Source organism: Biomphalaria glabrata, chromosome 2, assembly GCF_947242115.1.
Source record: "Biomphalaria glabrata chromosome 2, xgBioGlab47.1, whole genome shotgun sequence".
In the NCBI taxonomy this organism is placed as follows: Eukaryota; Metazoa; Mollusca; class Gastropoda; family Planorbidae; genus Biomphalaria; species Biomphalaria glabrata.
The window spans coordinates 14,068,150-14,092,479 of record NC_074712.1 but is presented as its reverse complement, the minus strand read 5'-3'; the positions used below and the strand labels follow the sequence as shown (position 1 = coordinate 14,092,479).

At 34.6% G+C, this 24,330-nt stretch overlaps 1 protein-coding gene across 3 annotated transcripts; it reads left to right on the top strand.

The window, feature by feature from the left end:
- The first annotated feature begins 79 nt into the window (after positions 1–79).
- Positions 80–19,022, top strand: LOC106078622 (testis-expressed protein 2-like). 3 transcript variants are annotated; one of them, XM_056019245.1, is made up of 10 exons: positions 80–309; positions 8,084–9,497; positions 10,593–11,079; positions 12,036–12,184; positions 12,478–12,792; positions 13,917–14,149; positions 14,715–14,801; positions 15,561–15,767; positions 17,446–17,566; positions 17,979–19,022. In XM_056019245.1, exons 2-10 carry the CDS (start codon positions 8,091–8,093, stop codon positions 18,075–18,077), a joined length of 3,105 nt encoding a protein of 1,034 aa, XP_055875220.1. In that variant the 5' UTR covers positions 80–309; positions 8,084–8,090; the 3' UTR covers positions 18,078–19,022. The 3 variants fall into 3 exon arrangements, with proteins under 3 accessions (XP_055875220.1, XP_055875221.1, XP_055875222.1); XM_056019246.1 differs by having other exon boundaries at positions 80–317; XM_056019247.1 differs by lacking the exon at positions 80–309 and adding an exon at positions 7,355–7,507.
- The last annotated feature ends 5,308 nt before the right edge of the window (positions 19,023–24,330 follow it).

Here is a 24,330-nt window from a genome sequence, read left to right as displayed (position 1 = left end):
AATAAAGCTTTTTTTAAAAATATATTTTCAATTTTGTGACGTTTATCTAACTCTATCATGATCATCTATGTCGTATATCTAAAGATCAGGGGCAAGTTACCAACACCAAACAAAACAAGAAAAATGAGCGATAATGCTATCATAAGGCTCTGTAGACCTCTGACTATATTGAATATTGACTGATAATTTCAAGTGCAAGTGTTATCCAAGATACGACTTGAAGCTAATTAAGACGGAGATGTTTGTTACAATGTCACCAAGAAGGATAATAGATAAATAGATTTATTTCTTAGTTGACTGTTTCAGACTGTAGCACTGTACGTAAGTTTTTAAAATCTTAGTCTTTTTTAACTTTTTACACTTTTGACTTTAAATAAGTCTTTAGTCAATTAGTGTCTTTATTTAGAATCTAGTCTTAAATTTAAAGTCTTTTAGGTCTTACTTCAGTCTTAGACTTAGAGAAGTTAGACTACTTAGAGAAAAATAGATTTAGATTAGTTAAGTTACTAATGACATTATAATGTTACTTAGTAGGTGACTAGCCCGTCACTAGATCTAGGTCTTATTTAGAATATCAATATATAGTAACTAGATCTAGTTACTACTATACTAGACGTCTAGTTATTAGCCCAAATTAGGGCTAGGGATTAGCCATTAGGTCTTAGATCTAGATACTAGATCTAGAGATCTAGATCTCATCTACTCTACTAAGTAACTATGACTATGAATAATGAAGTATGATAATATCATAATATGATATACTTTTAATTTTAATAGATTTTATAGATCTATCATCTACTATATCTATATTATAAATATACTTAGATTTAGATCTAGAATCTAGTATTAGATTTCTAGAGTGTAGATATCTTACTTATGTCGGCTATGACTTATAATGACTTATTTAATTATCAGACTTAGGACTTAGGTCACTTAGTCTTAGTTTAGTTTTTAGTCAGTAAAGTTAGTTACACTTAGTATCTAGATCTAGAAAATAGATCTATTAAAAAAAATTCTTTAGTAAAAATTAAATTATAATGAAATTATTAGAGTCTAGACAGTCTAAACTCAAGATATCATATATACTCATCATCATGTAGATATAATTATAATATTAATACAAATTAATAGATTATTAGATCTAGATCTAGTAAAACTAGTAGAGATTCTAAATCCAGAGTCTGGAATCTAGTGACTCTCTCTCTCTACTAGTCTATTTCTAGATATCTTTATAACTTAGCTAGATCTATATTATACTATAAAATTGTATATAGATATATCAATCCAACAATGATGATCTAATGTCAAATACTAGAAAACACATAATATCTCTAGCAACATCATAAATCACTTAGACTTAGATAAACATAATGTCCTCACTTCATATATTATATACCAACATGGCTTCAGGAAGTATCTATCATTCTTTGTCATGTGAAACTCAACTAAACATAAATGATTTACCAAATTGCATTAATTCAGGAACAAAAGTCAGATTATTCACAGACGATTGCATAATAAAAACAACACAAAAGATACAGAAATTTTACAAAGAGAATTAGATGAATTACAGAAATGGGAATCAAATTGGAGCATGTCTTTCCACCCTGAAACATGTCAGTTATTAAGAGTAACAAAAAAACTAAAACAAATTAATTCCACTTATCTTATTCATGGTAAACCAGTAACACAGACTTAAAACGCAAAATACCTAAGTGTTATAATAAATGAAAAACTGTCATGGAATCCCCATATTGATGAAGCTATCAAAAAATCAAACAAAGAAATTAGGGTTTATTGAAAGAAATTTCTATTAATCAAATAAGAACATAAATCTAAAATGTTATTTAACCTTGGTTAGGCCAATAATAGAATATGCATCCACTATTTGGGACCCCTCAACTCAAGAAAACATAAGAAACTGGAACAGACACAAAATAGAGCAGTGAGATTCATAACAAATGAATATTCACATTTGACTAGAGTAATACCTTTAGTAAAATCACTAAATTTAGAAAGCCTTCAGAAGAATCAAAAGTAAATAGCAATTATATATAAAACACTGAACCATAATCTTCAAAAACAAAATTTAATAAATTACTCAGAAAGACAAAGATAAAGGCACATTCCTCATCCCATATGCTAGGACAAATTAGTACAAATACTCCTTCTTCCCTAGTGCTATTAGAGCATGGAAAGGGTTGCCTGAGCTAGGCAGGAAAACCAGTGACTTGGCAGAATTTAAGTTATTAGTTAATATGCATGACTGAATGCATGACACGTATGACGTAATCATCTTCTTTTTTGAAGTAACGTCTGTATTATATAAGATAAACTAATAGAATTAGATAATACTAGTGAGCAAATCTATATAGATGTAATTTTATTAGACTTTTCTAAGGCATTCGACAAAGTTCCCCACCATAGCCTGCTTAAAAAACTAAAATCATCATCATCATCATCATCATCACTCCTTTGAGTTCCTCATGGAACATAGGGCCTCGACAAAAACACGCCACTCTCCACAGTCTCTTGCTAGCTTTTTGATGGTGTCCCAGCTCTTCCCGGTGTTCTCTGCTTCTTCAAGTACACTGCGTCGCCATGTTCTTTTGGTCTTCCTCTGCGTCTTGTTCCCTGGGGGTTCCACTCTAAGGCCTGCCTAGCTCTGTTGCTGGTATCTTTTCTAAGGGTGTGACCAATCCATCTTCACTTCCTCTCTAAGATCTGCATTTCTATATTTTTCTGTCCACTCATCTCCCACAGTTTGGTGTTTTCTACTTTGTCATACCAGTGTATTTTTAGGATATTTCTCAGGCATCTGTTGATGAAGGTCTGTATTTTTTTTGTTGTGGCTTCAGTTGTTCTCCATGTTTCAGAACCATACAGTAGGAGAGCCTTGACATTAGAGTTAAAGATTCTTAGTTTAGTCTTGTTTGAGATGTAAGGAGATTTCCAGGTTGGTTTTAGCTGTGTAAATGTCTGACGTGCTAGATTTATACAGCGTTTAATGTCTTCATCTGTTCCACCTGATATACTGACTACACTCCCACGGTATATAAAATTTTCTACTTGGTCTATTGTCTGAGAATCCAATACTATGTCTCCACTTTGTTTATTGTTTACTTTAAGTACTTTAGTTTTTTGGTGGTTTATTTTGAGGCCTACTCTTTTTCCTACTTCACTTAAAGCTGTGACCTTTTCTTGCATATCCTGTAGTCTGTGTGATAATAGGGCTATGTCATCAGCGAATTCCAGATCTTCCAGCTTTTGTGTGAGAGTCCATTGGATTCCTTTCCCTGCGTTAGAGTAGGCTTCTTTTGTGACCCAATCCAGTACTAGAAGGAACAGGAGTGGTGAAAGAAGACATCCCTGTTTGACTCCTGTTGTGACTGGAAATTCCTCTGACAGCTTGCCACAGTGGGTTACTTGGCAGGTGAAACCATCATATAGGTCTTGATTATGGTTATTATTTTATTGGGGATCCCATAATGTCTCATTACAGTCCAGATAGATTCTCTGTCGACACTATCAAAAGCTTTTTCAAAGTCAACAAAAGTTGCATAGAGAGGAGATTGCCATTCGACACATTGTTCTACAATTATCCTGAGTGTAGCTATTTGGTCAGCACAAGATCTCCCTTTTCTGAATCCGGCCTGTTCTTCCCTTAGGTGTTCATCACATGCTCCCTTTTTTCTGTTTAGTAGGATTCTGCTAAAAATCTTGCTTGGTACTGACAGCAAAGTGATGCCTCGCCATTTCTCACAACTAAAATACTTTGGCATTAATGGTCCATTAAATCAATTTCTAATAGAAAAACAACAAACTGTAGGACTAATAATAAATGGCTTCAAATCCACACCAATAATAGAAAATTCCTCAAGGAACAGTCTAAGGCTCACTACTGTTTCTAATTTACATTTATATAAATGATCTACCAAATTGAATTAGTTCTGGAAAAACGTGAGATTATTTGCATACAGTTGCATAATATAGAACAATAAAAACAACACTAGATACTGAAATTTTACAAAAAGAATTAATTAGTCTAGGAGAATTACAGAAATGGAAATCAAATTGGAGTATGTCTTTCCACCCCAAAAAATGCCAGATTAACAAAAAAACTAAAGCAAATAAAAACTACTTACTTTATTCATGGTAAACCAGTCACACAAAATAAAAACTCAAAATATCTAGCTAGGTGTAAAAATAAATGAAAAGCTATAATGGAATACCCATATTAATGTAATTCTTAAAAAAATTTGAAGCAAAACCTTTGGGTTTATTAAAAGAAATTTTTACAAATCAATCAAAAACAAAATTATAATGCTATTTAACTTTGGTTAGGCCAATATAAGAAAATATATATATATATATATATGTATGTAATTATATGTGTGTATATATATATATATATATATATATATATATATATATATATATATATATATATATATATATATATATATATATATATATATATATATATATAATTTATTGCTTATTGCTTTATTATCCTTATATGTGTGTGTGTGTGTATATACATACATACACACACACCTGTATTCTATAGTTCTATACCAGTGGACCCCTTGCAATCTTTTCCAGTTTTCGGTAAACACCCAGCTTAGCCTATAGATGTATTTATTTAAAAATTCATCAACTTCAAATGTGTTATTCACACTGATTATTAATTTATTAATGAAATTTAAATTAAACAAAGTAAAATAAAATTTAACATGCAGGCTAATACCATACCAAACAAACAAACACATATAGTGGGCTGCTATAATACTTAAGTGGGTGTGTGTGTTCTGTGACATACTCTACACAGTCATCACAGTGTAGTCTGTACTACAGTACAGTATCATGAGTTGTGAGTAGAATCTAGATCTAAATGATGCTTTTGTATACAATATACTCCAAGATTTTTTCCCAAAATACTATTAAATTATTGAATGAACCCTGCAAAATCAAACTTTTGTGGGGACAAAAACTTTAAATGTAAATTCCATTATTAGTATTTTAAAAGTAGGTGAAATATATTAATTATAGACAGACTTTTACTTGAATTTTAATATTAGTATCTTTATACATATTAGTTAGAAGGCCTCTTGTACATTAGATAAAATTTTAAAAAAATATCCATTTGTCTTGACTCTAAATATAGATCTGCATTTGACTTAGTAGGGCAGGGAACTTCTATATTTATCTTTATCAAAATAGCCCTAATCCTACCACATTCAGCCCTCTTATCATATTTTATACATTTACAAAGGATGATTTCAAAATAATGTCTTTTACTCTGGGTCTATTTTATTTTAAGATTCATGGGATGTGATACTGAACATTATCTATTATTCTTGTGTCACATTATTTACTAACCTGCCCTCCAAAAAAATATTTGGCTAAATTGACAGACACATATGACTATTTTTTTAATATAAATTACAAAGCCTACACTCACAAAAATTAGACTCTTCACCCACAAAATGTTTCCTATTGCACATGCATGTCAATTTACTATTTTATTTCAATAAAAAAATTATCTAAGTTCAAATGCATTTTAAAAAATCTTATGTAAAGATGTTCAACTATGATACAACATCCTTAAATCAGAGTAGACTAAAGAACTCAAAATGAGCCATGACACTAGTTGCCCTTGAATTGTTAGGATTTAAAGGATAAACAGTGGGATAAAAAAATATTTTTTAGTACAAAAAAATTAATTCTATCTCATTTATTTATTCATTCAAATGAACATTGCTAATATGCGAATACATTAACATAAAGTTTCAAGCAGTAAGAAAGAACTATAAGCAACACATTCTTGACAGTTAGGAATATATCAACATTTATCGTGGGGAACAAAACTTTTATTTTTTTATAACCACATAATACAAGGGCTCCATGAAATAAAAAATCTTCAGATCCCTAAAAATTTACATCCTCCAATAAAAAGTAGCATAAAATGCTTCTTGGTTTGCTACAATTCAATAGGAACACCCTCTTTTACACTGTAATCCTCCCCCCAAACACCCATGCACTCCTTTTGGGCTCATAAGCTGTTGGGTTAAGGATAAAATAACTTTGCTTTGTCTCCGCCATTGCTCCCCCATATACAAACAAAAACGTATTTGTCTCATGAAAATAAAAATATATTTGCATCTATATACTCATTTCTTGTGGAACAGTCCGAGAGATCACCATTTTCACCACTTAGTCACACACTCACTCACTCACTCACTCACTCACTCACTCACTCACTCACTCTTCTATAGTTCATCCGTTGTAGCCTATAAGGTTAAAATGCCTCTCTGCTTTGCTTTGTCTGCAGCATTCCCCATACATACACATACATTATAAATCCCTCAGTTCTAAAAGTTCTACCTGAAAGATAACATTTCTTTTCTTTTTTTAAACCAGTTCTATAAAAACACCTATTTCTACAAAGACACCTCACCATTCCCTTTCATATGTTTGTCAATTCTAGATCTAGACTCTCCATAAAGTCCTTAAGGATTAAATATCTTTGCGTTGAATTTTTAATAAAATAGAAACCCTTTTCACAAATCAGTATGGAATGCCATTGTGCTTAGGCTTACTGTTTCCAAGGATTGTATGGAAAAATGAAATAAAATCATATTTTAGATAGATGTTAACAACGTAATGAAAAGGTCTTGATGGGAGCAACATGAACATAATGGACATTTTCTAGTGGAAAAACTATGTTAAAAAAAAATTTTTAGATAGCTTATAAGAGGGACAATCAGTAGTCAGTAATAAGTCAGTTAGTGATTAAGTAGTATTTTTATTTAGTTAACTCCTTAATTAAAAATTGATTTTTTTTTTCAATGGCCGTTTTTTTATTTTTTATTTTACCTCACAATTGCATACTCTTGGAAAATCATATACCAGCTGGATTTTCGTGAGAAAAAAAAATTGGTTAAGATTTAATTTTTTTTGTGTTTGTATGTATTGCAATGGTATTACAAGCATTTTTCTACAAACTAATAGGATAATAGAGTGCTTAAATAAGTTATCCACTCAAGGAGTACTTAAGGGGGACTATAGTATAAAAGCATAAACTCATTTTTTTAAATTTTTAAATGTCAATAATATGCAGTTTCCTCCAGGAGACTATGATGTTGCTTCCAATTAACTTCCTATTAACACACAATTAGACTACAATTTCTACTTGTCTCTTATCTTCTGCAAACAATCTTTCAAAACAACGATGTCACTTCCTGTTTAATTCTGTTGCTTCTTACACATAGACAGTTACTTTGTTAATATATTATCATATTCCTAAATGAGGCTTAGTTTTTTTTAAGTGTTGACAGTTTGCTTATATTGGAAATTCCCTTAGACCATGTCCTGTTTGATAAAACCCTTCAAGTGGATTAAGTAGATTTCTTCCAAGTTGCTAATTGTCATAAAGCAAAATTAATCCAATATATATTCTCCTATAAATTGAACATTCACATTTCCTCACACAATGGATATTTTGGTTAGTAAGGACAACATTGGCAAAGACTATAATGGCTCAAGACATTTTTTTGTTTATTAGTTATACAACTTTTTAGTTTTCTTTTTAAATTATTTGTAGACCATTAAATGACCTGTTTCTCTATTGCGTAATTATATTATTTTTAAACAAATGTAATAGCAATTTTTACTGTCCAATTATAGATATTTTAGATGTGCAAATTGTTTTGAGTTGTGTTTTCATTGCCATTAAATAGTCTCATTACGTTTTGGTTGCAAAGCATTATTTTATTTATTTTGATTGTTATTACACCATTAGATGATGCTTCCCTGTTTTTACTTACTCTGCAAGCACTTCACCACTCTGCCACTCTAGATCTAGATATTAATGCTTGTTTTATAAAGTGCTTGGCTTACAAACCTGTGAAGCTTGGGATTTTTAAGAGGCTCCTGTGTCCACCCAACTCTGATGAGTACCTGACATTAGTTGGTCCTTGTTCTGGCAGTTATAATGTTTGGCACACCAAGGCTTTACTTTAATTGTAATATTTTTAAGTAGCTTAATATAACTAATAAGCTTTATTGTATATTCTTACAGGCTAATTATGACATCAAAGAAAAGCCTTTTGAAGCCTGGTAGGCCTCCACCACCAAACCCTAGTGCATTGAAAGGCGGCATCAGCCTGTCTGGGTTTAGTTTCAAGAAGCTTGAAGAAGATGATATTGATGAGGATCTAACAGCATTCACTGGAAACTACAAAAAATCAACAGAAGAATCTCAAAAGTCTTTAAAGAGAAGTGATAAGCCATCTAGCAGTTCTTCTCTGCCTGATAGCATTCTGAAAATGGAGAGAAACAGTGGTGAGTCTAATTCTACTAAACCTACTCAAAAATCTAGTGATGCCACCAGCTCACCACTTAGAACTGCAGCGAAAGCAAAATTTGATTCATCCAAAGAACTCTTTTCAGGGCTTAAAGGTAAAATTACGGACAAAATTTCCAGAACCATTGAAGAGTTTTCTGGTGATTCTAGTAACAGCCCAAGTCCAGATAAAGAAAGATTTAAAACATTCCCCATTCCCAAAAGCAACAGTTTTGGTGTGGTTGAAAAGGAGGAAGCTCCTGTTTTACATGCAGCGTTACCTGTGAGAGAAGGTGTATCAGAAGGTCTTACCAAGAAAGTGGCCTTAAACTTTTCGCAGAATCACCAGTCAGCTGGGGATGATACTGATGGAGAAGTTGCCCTTAATAAAATACTGGATGCTGTACCAGATGTGTCTCATTCTAAAGAAATCCAATTGGTGAAAGATCACCCACTGGCAGAATTGGAAGACGACTTTGAGGATGTCATTGAGGATGCAGACAATAATTCTCATGTGAAATCAAAATCTGCTGCTAATGACAACTTCAAAGATGTTCGTTGTGATAATCTGAACATTGAAGTCTTTGAAGAGTACTTTACCAATGAACCTGCTGAAGATTTTACATCTTTTCCAGGAATACAAACATCTACTCACCTTAAGCCACGTTCTAAAATTGGCAGACTAATAAAAAAGGAGCAAAAAACATCAGCAGTAGCCACCATGTCAAATTTGCATTATACCCCAGATGAAGAAATTGCTGATCTTGGGGAACACAAAGTTTCAACAGAGGAAACTAAGAAACAAAATGAAACAGATCACTTAAAGAGTGAACGTGTGAAAGACTCCAGTAAAGTACAAGAATCCACTTCCGGCATGATTTTACGTCAGATTAGCTTAGACATCACGGTTGTGCCCTATCAAAAACTGGCAACATTTACGGTTGTGATGTTTGCATATTTCATTATTCCATTCCCATCTTACATTTCTGGTCTGTTGATGGGAATTTTCTTGGCCTCAATTGGATGGGCTGTGTTCATGTGGCTCAAGCAGCCACCCACACCTGAAGAACCATATGTGCCTCCTCCCTTTGTTGAGCCGCCACTCCCTGAAATGAAATTACCCTCAGAAAGTGAAGAACATACTTACAAGGTAAGTGAAATAGTATTGCTTCCTTCAGATTCTAAATGACATGATTGACACCCATCATAACAGACTTATTCAATTGTTAGCTAAATAATAAGGATTTCTAGGTTTTTGTTGTTTTTTTATATTTGAAGCCACTCAATTTTCTTTGTTTTTTAAATGACCTAAAAATGTCATAAGACATTGTTTTGGTTTTGTGTACAAATACTTCAAATTAAGCTCAAATAGTTATATTTTATACAAGTTTTACTTTCTATTCTGTTTAGTTGGGGGCATTATCAATTTCAGTTTCACTACTTTATCTGTCTTGAACCTCTGCTGTTCTAAATCAGCATTGCCTGTTCACTTTATCCACCTACAGCACTGTAACTTTTGCTGCAATCAAGACTTTTATATTATAACATAAACTTTTTTTCAAATGTTATAATTCTACAATTCTTTAAAAGGACAAATTTCTAAATACTATGTAAATTATTCTAAATCTCAACTTAAGTATTTCATTAACTGGGTTGTATGAATGAGCTCACAGTCTATAACTTAACTTTGGTATTTCATTAACTGGGCTGGATGAATGAGCTCACAGTCTATAACTTAACTTTGGTATTTCATTAACTGGGTTGTATGAATGAGCTCACAGTCTATAACTTAACTTTGGTATTTCATTAACTGGGTTGTATGAATGAGCTCACAGTCTATAACTTAACTTTGGTATTTCATTAACTGGGCTGTATGAATGAGCTCACAGTCTATAACTTAACTTTGGTATTTCATTAACTGGGCTGGATGAATGAGCTCACAGTCTATAACTTAACTTTGGTATTTCATTAACTGGGTTGTATGAATGAGCTCACAGTCTATAACTTAACTTTGGTATTTCATTAACTGGGCTGAATGAATGAGCTCACAGTCTATAACTTAACTTTGGTATTTCATTAACTGGGCTGTATGAATGAGCTCACAGTCTATAACTTAACTTTGGTATTTCATTTGCTGGACTGTATGAATGAGCTCACAGTCTATAACTTAACTTTGGTATTTCATTAACTGGGCTGTATGAATGAGCTCACAGTCTATAACTTAACTTTGGTATTTTCTTCACAGGGCTGGATGAATGAGCTCACAGACTATAACCCAGATGATTATCATATCAATAAAACTCACTCAGTTTTTATCAGCCTCGAAAACACTAACCTTCGATTGCAGCGACCAAAGAACTCCATACCTAAACGTGCAATGTGGGATGAAGTGCTCCCAAAACCACAGTTTATTCATCAGCGGCACTTTGATCTTGCTGGCTCCATCGTCTTTCTGCTGCCACATGGCTTGGTGGACAAGAGGATCTGGAGTAAGAAGTATCCAGTATGCATATCCTTGCCCTCCAAGATAACCGGTGATGCCAGCAAGTTGAAGCACATATCATCTGACACAACCATGACAGGAAAAAAAGAGAAGCTCACTGACATGGGCTTTGAAATTGTGACTGAAAAAAAGTGTGAAAATAATATTCTGTATCTTTTCGCTAGAACATGTCGTGAGAAAGAGGAATGGTTTAAAAGGTTTACTGCTGCCGCTAATGGAAAACCTTTAGGTACATATATGTTATGTTCTTTTTGCATAGCCTACTAGTTGTTACTTCTTTTTGTTGTAGCTTTTTAGTTATGAATTTTTGTTACTTATTTATAAACTTATTTATAAATTATCATTAACACCTAGTGTACGTGCCACGGTCTCAAGAGAAGTGTAAACAGGAATTTTACTTACACATTGGATTCTCGGATTAGAGATAAAAAGGTTTAATGTTATTTCCGCTATGATTTAAAAACTTCTATACATATAGAGGAGACAAGTTTGTTTCAGAGTGGAGTAATCATTTTTTTCAGTCAATAAGTTTTTAGCTTCATGTTAAGCCTAATTTTGTGAATCTATTATTGAAATTTTTATTTAGATTTCTTTTTCAGAAACGGTTATATCTAATTAATTATCAATTAGTGACTTAATTTTTAATGTATATATTATATGGTGTGAGTAACATAGCAAAGTGAACTTTCATGTTATTTTTGCATAATGTTGATATAATTTTCATACATTAGACCATATAATGTTGACTCGGTTTTAACATAGTTTGCATACATTAGACCCTTTTTTTAATTGCCACCACTATTTGTAACACTACCTGTGAATACTTGATGTGTACTTGATCCTGTCCTTTCAACAGTGACATTCACAGTCTGTTTACAAATTTTATTTCCTTTTTTTTTTCTTTACAGGAAATTCTGTCAGAAAAACATCAGTATCAATTACTTTTTTAAATTAAATAAAACACTTTTTTACTTTTCATACATTGAAACATATATTATTTGGAAAATATTGAAAAGTTGAATGCTTGTTTCCCAACTAACTTGAATTAGAAAGATTTTTTAAAAATATTTTGTAGAGATCAGGCCCTCAGTTCTGCCGTGGGGGAAAAAAAATTGTAGAGATAATTTCAGTTTGCTTCAAGTTTTTAGTGTCAAGTTTTTTTTTAATTGTCAATCTTATTTCTAGGAAATCATGTTTTAGAAATGAAGCGTGCAGTGTCTCAGAACACATCTAGAAAAAGTCAGGAGATACCAAGACACAAACGTGAGGGTTCAACAGATTCTGTTTCTTCCTTTACCGAACTTCAGTCAGATATTCCCAGAAAAGAATCTGAAGTGAGTTATTAAGCCTGAAACAGAAATAAAATGAAAGACAATAAATATTATATTTTAAAATCTCCCTTATAATTATCATACCATTTTTTTTTTCTGAACTTTCCCTTTGTAAGTCAAAAGACTTAACACAAACAATATAACAACCTATTTCTTCTGTTATGAAAATAGAATGTACTTTTAGAAATTAGCTTAAACTAGCTTTCCCCATTAAAATTTTTTTTTTTTTGCAAAGCAGCAAAAAAAAAACAGACCATTAAATTATTCTCATTGTTCTCAATATTTTTGTTGTTTAGTCTGTTGATCTTCTTACCTTTGCCCACTACATGGGTCGCCTGATGCCTGCTGGGTCACTGTCCCCTTCTACCAGTCCCACACATTCCAGCCAAGAGAAGGAAGGTCTGGTCAAGAATTTCAGCTCTAAGGATGTCACTAAAAGTAAAGAGGGTGAAGAGGCCAAGGTCACCCCTGCTTCTGGAGAACTCTCTTGTGATTGTCAGCTGTTTTGGCTGAATGCACTCATTGGCAGGTGCTTTTTTGACTTCCTGCGGGACAAGACATGGATGGAAAAAGTCAAAGAAAAATTACAGAGGAAGCTAAGCAAAATACATGTAAGTTGTAAATACATTTTAACTTATTGTTTAAAAGAAGATATTTGTTTTGTAAAATGTTTGTTTTACGTATTTCGGATGTTCCTTCAGAGTTGAAGATAATTACTTCCTAGTCCAAACCTCCCGCAGGACGACGGGGGATGGGAGCGGGCAGGGTTTGAACCCGGGACCATCGATAAATCTGAACGACAGTCCAGCGCGCAAACCGCATGACCAGGCAGCCAACCAATGTATTTTGAATACATGTCTATGGGTAATTATTAACAGTTAAAAATTATTGTACAGTTGATTCCAGACAATGAGACTACATTGGGGTACATTTATGATTGTTTCTAATGACCTGCTGGTTCTATTATACTATTTTCACTAATATACTTTGTGTTACAATACAAAAAATACTGCACATCTCATTAATCTTCCGACTAGAAGACAATCCACATTATTATTAAAATGTCATGTATTACACATGAAATCAAAAAAAAATTACTGTTGTTTATGAACTAACTGTATATTAATTGAAAAACAAAGTTACAAATTAATTTAACAAATATTCTTTTTGATAACCAATATGCTAAACATAGTACACTGTCAAATAAAAATGATCTTAACATATTCTAGAATATTTTTGTTGCTATTTTTGGTATTGTTTCGACAAATTGCACTTGATAAGATAGGATAATTTTATTGGTCCAAACTACAATTGTCCGCCTCAACAGTACTACTATAACAATAGAAATTTAGATACAAACATGAACAACATTCACATATGTAATGTGCGCACACACGACCAGCGCTTTGGTTTAAGCTTCTATGTACTTCTCTGTGACAACCAGTGACCTTGAAACACCCTGACTGAATGTGGGCTAAAAGAGTTTTCAAACTTTCTGTTCTAGCCTTAATGGAGAGGAGCTGACCACTTGATCCAGATTGGATGTAACTGTGGTTTAATGGGTGCAAAGTACCACAAACATCTTACTTTGCATCATTTCTGCCTAACTTCCTTGTAAACTGTTTGGCTAAGGCAAAAGTCTTAGAGAGCTAAAATCTTAAAAGGAAAAATAACATTATGAAATTTGAAATGTTGGTGATAATGACTATGATTATGTACCTTGTAATTTCCTCAGGTTCCTTATTTTATTGAAGAACTAAAGGTGACAGATATTCATTTAGGATATGAAATGCCAGCCATCCAGCATGCCTATAAGCCCTACCTGGATGAGAAAGGTCTTTGGGTTGATTTGAACATTACTTACTCAGGTGGTTTCAAGATGACCATAGAGACCAAAATCAACTTGATGAAGCTGAAGGAATCTCCTCATGTGTCTTCAACTTCTGTTGACCATGTTGAGCATGTGAAGTAATGCCTTGATCTGTGGTTTTGTTTTGTTTTTAGCAAGAAATTAATTTACATCTAGACTGGTGTAAATAATTAACATTCCTCCAAGGCTAAAACCTTTATTGGGCAAATGATGAAAGTTAATATGTTACTATGGCCAAAGAAAGTTCAGGAATTTCTGAGTAGATCCAGGGTTATCTTAAAACTCCATTAAGATTTCTTGAGGCATACAACTTGACTGACAATCCGCTATTTGATAATTGTATTTAAATAGATGCTGTTTTTTTTTCCTTACTTTCATAATTAAGGTTTTAAATGAAAAAGAATATATGGTCATAATTCATTAAATTGCTTAGCTACTTAATGTAGCAGAATGGGATTTATTTCAACTGTAAGTTACTTTTTGAACTTAATATCACTAAAAGGGTTAGACGTGAGACCTTGGTTAGTCATATTATAGGCTGCCTAAAAGAAACGGACTTCTGACATCATTAGGGGAAAAAAGTTTGTAGAATTAGAGAAAAAAAAAAAACATTTCCTTTATTGCTTTCAATTTCTTTTCATTCTGTTTTGCTTTTCTTGTTAGGTCTCCAGTGACTGATGCTGAAGAGGAAGATAGTGCTGAATCCTCAACAGATGAAGAGGAAGAAACTCCTTCAGCATCTGAAGACAGGTTTGGCTAAGAAATATATTGTTTGTTTATTTTTACATGTGACTGACAAATGGCTTAATATTTGTCCTCTTATTTCTTTATTTTCTTTTGTGTAGATATTGTCAAAGTAATTGTTGAAATATGATTTTATAGTCATGTGGAACAATTTCTAATTTTATTTTTTAAGCGGACAAATGGATTTTATTTAATCAGCATATATCAAGGCGGAGGCGCGGTGGTAAAGCGCTTGGCTTACAAACTGGGGGTCCCGGTTTTGAATCCTGGTTAAGACTGGAATTTTTAATTTCGGGATCTTTTGGCGCCTCTGAGTCCACCCAGCTCTAATGGGTACCTGACATTAATTGGGGAAAAGTAAAGGAGGTTGGTCATTGTGCTGGCCACATGATATCTTCGTTAACCATAGACCACTGAAACAGATGACCTTTACATCATCTGCCCTATAGACCACAAGGTCTGAAAGGGGAACTTAACTTTTATATATCAAGGCAATTTATTTTGATAGCTATTTATAATTGTTTGCATCTGTTCATCAGAAAACAAAAATATTTGTTTACTATTAAAAAAAAACGTTTTTATTGTTATTTGTCTTTTTCCTTACCTACAATATCCAGTAACAGTTTTCTTTATGAAAATGTAAAAGTAACAGTTCAACACTATTACATTACTAATTTTCCTAATTTATTTTTCCTTTTTAAGTAGACAATGAATTTTATGTCAAGGCAACATTTTTAGCTTACTATTTGTAATTGTTTGCTACAGTTCAGGGGGAGGCACAAGCAAGAAGCTTCTTCGTTATCTGAATAAAATCACCCAGTCTAAGTACTTTCACAAAGCCACAGAATACAGTGTCATCAAGCGAGCCATGGAGAATGTCTCCAACACACCTTTGACCTTGACTGTCACTGTCAATAGTTTGAATGGTACATTAGCAATGAACATACCCCCGCCTCCTTCTGACAGACTATGGTAAGTAATTCCTTGTCACAACACTTTCATAAGGCTTTAAAAAGCATTCTTATGGTGGCTCAAGAAGTACATGGCCAGGAGAGGTTGACTAAACTCTTTTCTGTAATTGAAGGGAGACAAACAGTATCTATCGATTCAAAAATGTTTTTCTTTACTTTTTCTTTGTTGCCTTTTTATCAAAATTAACATCAAAATCAATTTTAAAGTCAAGTAGCTCAATGTACAATGTGAAAGCATCCTACGTTGAAAAAGAGTTCATAAGTAAATAATGATTCAATTGATTTTTATCTAAAAGACAAAAAAAAACAAATCAAATTAGCTTAGTTAGAACACCCAGTCCTGATCTATTTCAAGAACAATGCTAGAGTTTCACAACTGAAATTAAAATTTAAAAAATAGATAAACCTCATAATCAGCTTCCTACATTGTTTAAATCAAAGATCAATGTGGCTAATTAATAAAGCATTGGTAGACAATGTTAAATAAACTGTTTCATGTAGAAGAAATAGACACAATAAGCAGACAAATAAAATGTAAAGTCTGTGTTGACTGTTGATTTAGCATATAAGGGTCATCTTAAAAGTCGAAAGAGTCATTTTGTATCATTCATCTAGCCTGTTAATTGCACCATTACGATTTCAGTTCAACAGTTGAAACAGCTCCAGTGAGCTGTTTTAGATGCCAATGCATTTTTATATCTTATATCTTTTTATATTTTATATATATATATTAAGGGTATAAAGTTATAAAGAATAATATCGTTAGATCAAAACCATGGATTTACTTAGAATAATTTAGCAGTGCCATGCTTCAGTAAACAAGCCAGGAAGGACAGAGCTTGTCTCAGTGCTGGTCAGATTATTATGTTACGTTTTGTATTTGTATGGAAAAAAAACGTTTTTAAGGCTAGCCCGAACAATCTCAAAGACTTGGAGAGAGATTGATGTAAGCAAACCTAATATAGGAATATTTAGAAAAAGAAGGTCAGGAGAAAAGATAATGAAGCTTGAAGGAAAAACTAACAATGACATAAACAATCCAAAAAAGTCTGTAAAGGACTATATAAGTAAATTATTCAGTGTCATATCCTGTGATGGATAGTTATTGATCTTCACTGTGCTTTAATTATTTTTAATAATATTATATGTTAGTTATGTTATTATTCTATTCATACAAGTGATTTATATTTTATGTTTGTTCATCGATGGATTACTTGTTTTATTGGACAGAATTTTAAAGCATTTAACTCAGGGAAAATATATTCAACACAGTGTTTCTTGAGTGTGTTTAAGTAGTGGCATAGAGGCACTTATGTAATTCATGTAAATTGAGGAGACAGTACTACTCTCCAACATAAAGTCAGACCATCAGGTTGAGAAATGGCTAATGTGTATGGTGATCTTGAAATTATTTGATCAAAACATTTCTCGCATAGAGTTGTTTCAGGCAACGCTGATACACCTTCAGTTTTGTATTGGGTTGTCTCTTCATAATTGTTGAAATGTATTTTCATTTTAGTAATCACTTTCAGAGAGAATTGGGGGGACTTAATAGTAACATGAGATGTCAAAGATTTTCCCTTTTTTTAACAAACTTTCACTGTTAAACACATTTAAAAAAAGGATAAATAGGATAAATAGGATTGAAATTACTTATATATGCTTTTAATTTCCAACAGGTATGGCTTTCGCAAAAATCCACATCTTCGTCTTTCAGCCAAACCACAAGTAGGTGAAAGGGCAGTAACCATTGTTCACATCACAGACTGGATAGAAAAGAAATTAGCCATTGAGTTTCAGGTCTGGAATAATTTATTACTTGGCACCTTATGTTAATTATAGATATTACAAGTATTTATAAGCTGGTGCCTCAGGCATCCAACATCACAATCAACATTGCTTATTTGTATTTGGCAGTAAATTTTACCTTTATCCCATTCGTTCTAAGAGAGTAATAATTACTCAACCACCTTATCCAGCCCTACAAGTACTTTTGGATGTGTAAATTCTATTTCATAAGAGCTAAATTTTGTTGACTTAAAACATTAGCCCACACCTACGTATATTACCTTGCTTGGCAAGATGTAGTCAATAATTGTTGGTCGCCTTTAATGATAAAACCACAATGTTAACTATTTGAAGCCTTATACTTGAAGCTTAGATTTAAGTTTTTTACTTAATAATTGGTCAATAAATTTATTTATTTTTTCAGAGAGTTTTTGTGATGCCAAACATGGATGACCTGATCATTCCAATTCTTGTTCCAGGCCAGATTAATGGAACCACTATTTCAAGATCAATTTCATTGTGATAACTTCTAATTTCCTCCCTCAGCCCCGAATAACTTGCCTCTCAGTGCTTATCTTCTTGTTTTTTTTATGAACATATTGTCATAATTGCTTATTTGTTGTTTGATATAAATATATATTGATGAATGTATTGTATTATAACTGCCCGATAGCATAATGAATGAATGGCCTCATATACATATCATAACACGGTTGTCTGCATAATGAGAGAATGACACTCTATGGGTATAATGACTTGACAGATTTTGTGCATAATGAAAGAATGGCACTAGGTGATGGATTTTATCTTTTATTTCACCAGAAAATAGGGTTGGTTTTCTAATCCTTTTCTTTTTTTCAAGGATATCAGTGTATCATTATTTTTAACAATATCATTATATGATATTGTGAAATATACCAGTATATCCCAGTGGTTCCTTTAACTGTGTTCCGTATCCCCATGGTAAGAAGATCCTCCTGACTGACAGTTTAAAACTGATGACATTTACAATACTGGCTTTAGGAGCACAGAGGGATAATTCCAGTCAAAAAAGGTGCTGGGGGACCCACTGGTAGCTTATATTCCTTTAGAGGATATCAGTTTGTCCTACATTAGGGATATCCTATATTTAAAACAAACCTATTCAGAGGATAACTTTTTTTTTTAATTTAATAATGACTTTAAGATGTAGGAATTATCCTGTGTTGAGGAATAACAAAAATATTTTATGGTTTATTATTTGAGATTCATATAATGTGTCCTGCATAGAGGATATCATCAATATATCTTGTGTTGTGCTCATTGTGTGTTGGAGATAGGTGTTTAAAGGATTAAGGTGTGCTCTTTGCTCCCAATTTGATACTTGCTTTTTTTTTAGTTTGAATGCCATGTTTCCATACACTTTTTATTTATTATAATTTTACTTTTATTATTTATTGTTGATTAAAGTGGCATTTGCTTCACTGCATTATGGGATTGATTTTATTACTTTCTACATCATCATGTTCAATGTCATTAGTGCTGTCTTTATATGTAACAAATTGTCACAAGGATGGCCGCCTGGCCGTTTCGGTTTGCTTGCTGGACTGTTGTTTGGATTTATCAATGGTCCCGGGTTCAAACCTGCCCACTTCCGTCTCCCGTTGTCCTGCGGGAGGTTTGGACAAGGAAGTAAACTATCTTCAACTCTGAAGGAACATCTGAAACATGTAAAACATTTTACAAAACATTTTACAAACATTCTGATTGGTTTGATTAAGAACTTAGATATTATAGTATCGCTGCCAAATATCAAATGTATGTAATACTAGAGCAATGTTTTTCTTCTCCTGTCCACTTTCATTAATTCTCCCCTCAACAACTGTCGATACCCGGTGTGATTGAGTTGTAGCTCCAAACAGCTAGTGCAACTAAACCTTTGTAGGCGGATTGGTATCTTAATGCCAAGCTGAAATAAAACCTGAACTATTTTCTTTTTCAGTGAGAATGAATATCGCTTTCATTAACAGTATATCCATAGATCTCAAGTTCAATGTAGAAACAGAGATGATAACTAATGATCACCAAAATACAACTCACTCTAAACAGAATGCATTTCTTTCTGTCACTCGTCTCTCGCTTGTCTCCCCTGCTTCAACTTTCACTCCCCTATGTATATAACCTAAAACTTTCCGCCTAGTTGTACTCATGAGAAACACGCACACATACACTAAAAGTAACTCAAGACTTTTGACTAAGTAGCTTACGGGAGTTTGTAAAGCTAACAGTGGACATTTAAAAATGTATGTGCGTAGAGTGTTTAATACATTTAGATAGATAGATTTATATATACCACGTTTTATTAATCTTATGATTATGATACATTCATTATATTTTTTTTTTATTAAAAAGGTGTGGAAAGGCTAATTTATATTACAGAATTAAGCTTATTTAACTTATTTTTAAACTTAACTTTTTGATCTATAATGATTTTAATAATTGAAGGGGATACATTTGTTTTCAAAAGTGACTTAAATCCGCCGTCGCAGTAAGTTCTCTCTAGAGATATGTCACCTTCGATAAAGTCCAGTAGGGACTCGGCGCCGAAGCAGCCGTTATCCCGTTGATCGTTGTAAGGCTTTTATTCAACGTACAGGTCTGAACCGGGAGCTCTACGCCCCAAGTCCTGTCTGAGGACTGACAAGAGTAACGGCAATGGACCGAGTAAGGGGACCGTACACAGCGCACCGCGCCTGGTTCCCATTCGCTAAAAGTGGCCAATGGCAGCGCTAACCATAGGGAGTTTGCCTCATATTCCAATAATAAAACCGCCACGCTCCGTGCAGGGACCGCCACTCCCGCCAACTGCACACTAATGTCGACCCTTTTGTTGAACGGTGTGGAGGACATTTTGGACTGGGGTTAACGGGCTGTGTATACCATCCCCACAAATGCTCACCCAAAGTATCCCTATCTAGTTCCACTACTACACGTTTCCACGGAGACGACACGCTGAGATCTGTCACAATCAACTTCAGCAGCGTCTTCCCAGCCAGGATGTGGGACGCCATGATGGATGTTGACGACCCTGTTTTCGCTTTCTTCTTTCGGTTATCGCTTTCTTTGATAAACGTGTTTCGTCTTATTTCCGCTAATCCCATGGGACGTTCAGTCACCACTTCACTCTGGGGGCGAGTACCCTTGAGTTAGATGGTAACATGATATCCGTGTGCTATTTTTAGGATCCTTCCGAGTCATCGCTCCTGGGCCTCTATGGATGACTCGCAAGCGTAGGTGACAGTAGGGACAACGATTGTGTGATCCTGGTCTCCAGGCTAATAGAAAAAAAAATGGATTTGTGTGTTCAAATAGGTCCTGCTTTTAAAAGACAGATCCTGCTTTCTTTAACGGCATGCTACATCTTTGACCTGTTGCCTATATGCATAGCTTTGGTTTTATCTAGGTTTATCCGGGGTCAGATTTTGAATGGGCCTTTAACCAGACTCTCCGTCATCTCTTCCGCAAATTAAATGTTTGTCTCTAGTAGTGATATATCATCTGCAAAGTCTGTCGTTTCGGTTCGCGCCATAACATACTAAAGGCATTCTGGTTCATTTTTTTTATCATGACAAAGTCAATGGCTTGTGGAATTAAGAGCATAGACCTAAATAAATATATGTCTAGGATTAAGAGAAATGGGGATGTTATTTCTTCGACTGTTCTGACTGAAACAAAAAGTGAAAGTAAGGCGAACAAAAAGACGAGATGTTATTCAGTTTGCTGAACAGGCTTAGTCTACAGCTTATATTCATACAGTAAAGCATTCTCTTACCTGTGAAGTATTGTACAAGGTTTGATCAGAGATGCACTTATAGTTTCCTTGTATTGAAACAAAAGTTTGTTTGCCAATGCCAGGGACGATTTTGATACCCCGTCCGACCTAGCGTTTATCTCAAACCAATTTCCTCGACTAACGTACCATCATAATATTGACGTTTTTTTTTTTTTGCGTGAACAGAACAGACCCGCTACAAGACGCCTTTCTAAAGATGAGGATGATCTGAGGACAACAAGCCCATTACAAACTCGCATGAACTACTGCAGCTTTCCTCAAGCTGTGATTGGGAGGGGGGGGGGCTTGGGAAGGGGGCAGACGTTCTTTCATGAGGGCGCGACGCCCTGACCAATGGGGAGAGGGTGAAGCAATTCAAATTATTTTAAACAGGTAAAATTTAAAAAGTCTGTTCATTGTAGTTATCAATGAAATTTTGAATATTAACCCAGAGAAATGACATTATCAATGTTTAAAAAGTTAAAATAATGTAAGATAAAGACTTCGTATTTTCTACCAAAAAGGATCTTTTAAAAATTTACCATTTTTGAGTGAAGCGTCTGCAAAAAAATCAATTAAAACCTTTTTGAAGAAGACCTTTCAAAACGTCTCTACTGAGTGATTCTTTTTGAATGGTCAGAATGGTCAAAATTCTCTTGTCAGAATGGTCAAAATTCTCTTGTCAGAATGGTCCTAATTCTCTAGTCTGAATGGTCAAAATTCTCTCAAGTGTTTAAATCAGCTCAGATTCCAAGAAAATATTTCTTTATCAGAGCGTCCCACTCTGTTATAGTTTACCATTGACATGGGCTCTTCTTACTCCGGGTAGAAAAATACGTTAAAGACGACACGAAGGAAAACGCTTGGAGGAGCTAACGGCGCTTCAACCTTTCTGGATGGATAAGGAATCTGATGTCTCTCTAATACTATCTCCAGAAAGAACGTATTCGGTTATACAAAATAGTCTAAAATTATGTACGTAGCACTATTTCTGAAAAAAAGAAAAGTTTAGTGGGCGAAGACGCCAACGGTAAAAGTTTGGGAAACACTGCCTCGAATGTCTCTCACACTTCAGATACGGCGTGCAAACTTCTTTCTAGTAGAAATTGTACAAAATAGATTTAAGGAAAATGAGTTTCTAAATCTCAGAGATGCTGAAAAATGCTTGGTGCCCGGGGCTTCGCCCCGGACCTCGATTTACTTTTTAACTATCCCTTAGTCTGTTGGACCGTTGGGGCACCATGCAAGATTCGTCGACCGTCCTTCTCCATTCCTATGTCTTTTGCCTTAGTTAGAACCTCTTTCAATGGCAGGCCCGTCCATTCTTTTATTTTGTCATCCCATCGCTTTCTCTGTCTGCTTCTTCTTCTTTTTCCTGTAACTGTTCCCTGAAGGAACGTCTTTGCGAGACCCGAAGATCTTGTAATATGGCCATAGATTTTTAGTTTGCGTTTTTAAGATAGTTAGCAGATCACCGTGGTGTCCAATCGCTGCAGTAACCCTGTCTTTGATCTCTTGGTTTGTAATGCGGTCTTTGAATGTGATACCTAGGATCCTTCTGTAGCATCTCAATTCCGTTGCTAGGATCCTCCTCTCTAGCTCTGCAGTCAGCGTCCAAGACTCACAAACATATAAAAATGTGGCCATGACCAGGGAGCGCATCAGTCTTATTTTGGTGCTGAAAGTGCTGCTGTGGACTGGCGAAGCGCAAGTTAGTAATTTTTTTCTTTCTTCAATGCTTACAGTACCTTCAGAGCCTTCAAGAGCATCTTCCATTATCCTTGCAAGGACCTCGATAGGTGCTTTTTAAACGCTCCACGAGACCAATAGATGACTATATATGGCTCCTTTTGTCTCGAAAGGCAATGGATGCGCCCAAGTGAGTCACTGGTTTTGGCTTAATCTTGAGACGGGGCAGAATCTGGTGTGGCTAATCAAGCCAATTCTAGAACGGCAGACTTTGCCACAATTCGTACATTTGTATGCCTTTGATTTAGGGCTAGCAGACAGGGCAGCTTTCTTTTTTTCCCTCTTGATTAAAGCCGCTTCAATTCTTTTATTCTCAGCAAGGGTTGTCCCAGCACGCACAGTCTGTCTCCATGCACTCCGGTCTTTGGCTATGTTTTCCCACATACTTTCACTGATGCCTGAGGCTCTCATGTCTCGCTTGCAGACATCTCTATATGTTAGTCTTGGGCGGCCCTTGGGTCTGACTCCTTCCACAAGCTCAGCATATAAGATATCTTTCGGGATTCTACCATCTGGCATGCGGGTGACATGTCCGAGCCAGCGTAATCTCCTTTGTGTCAGGAGAGCATACATGCTGTTCATATTGGCCAATCTCAAAACTTCCTGATTGGAGACATGGTCCCTCCAAGAGATGCCCATTATGCGTCTCAGGCAGCGCAAGTGGAAACTATTCAATCTGTGCTCTTGGTACATGTATGTTGACCAGCTTTCACTGCCATAAAGGAGAGTGCTCACAACACAGGCGTTGTAGACTAGGATTTTGGTCGCTGTGGTCAATTTACCATTTTCCCAGACGCGCTTGGATAGTTTTGCCAATGCTGTGGTAGCTTTTCCTATCCTTTTTGTCAGCTCGATGTCTAAGTCTAGGTTACTGACAATTGTTGAACCCAAGTAGGTAAATTCCTGCACCACTGAAAGGGTGTGGTTCCCAATTTGTATTACAGGTATTTCTGCAACGTCTTGTGCCAGGATTTCGGTCTTGGAGAGACTTATAGTAAGGCTAAACTCTTGACAAGCAGCTGCTAAGGCGTTCACTAGCTTCTGTAGACCTCCTTGTGAGTGAGATACGAGTGCCGCGTCATCGGCAAACAGCAGCTCCCTTATCAAGATACGACGCCTTTTCGTTTTGGCTTTAAGACGTGCCAGGTTAAAGAGCCTTCCATCGGATCTGCTATGGATGTATATTCCGTCTTCCAGGGATTTAAAAGCACTGGAT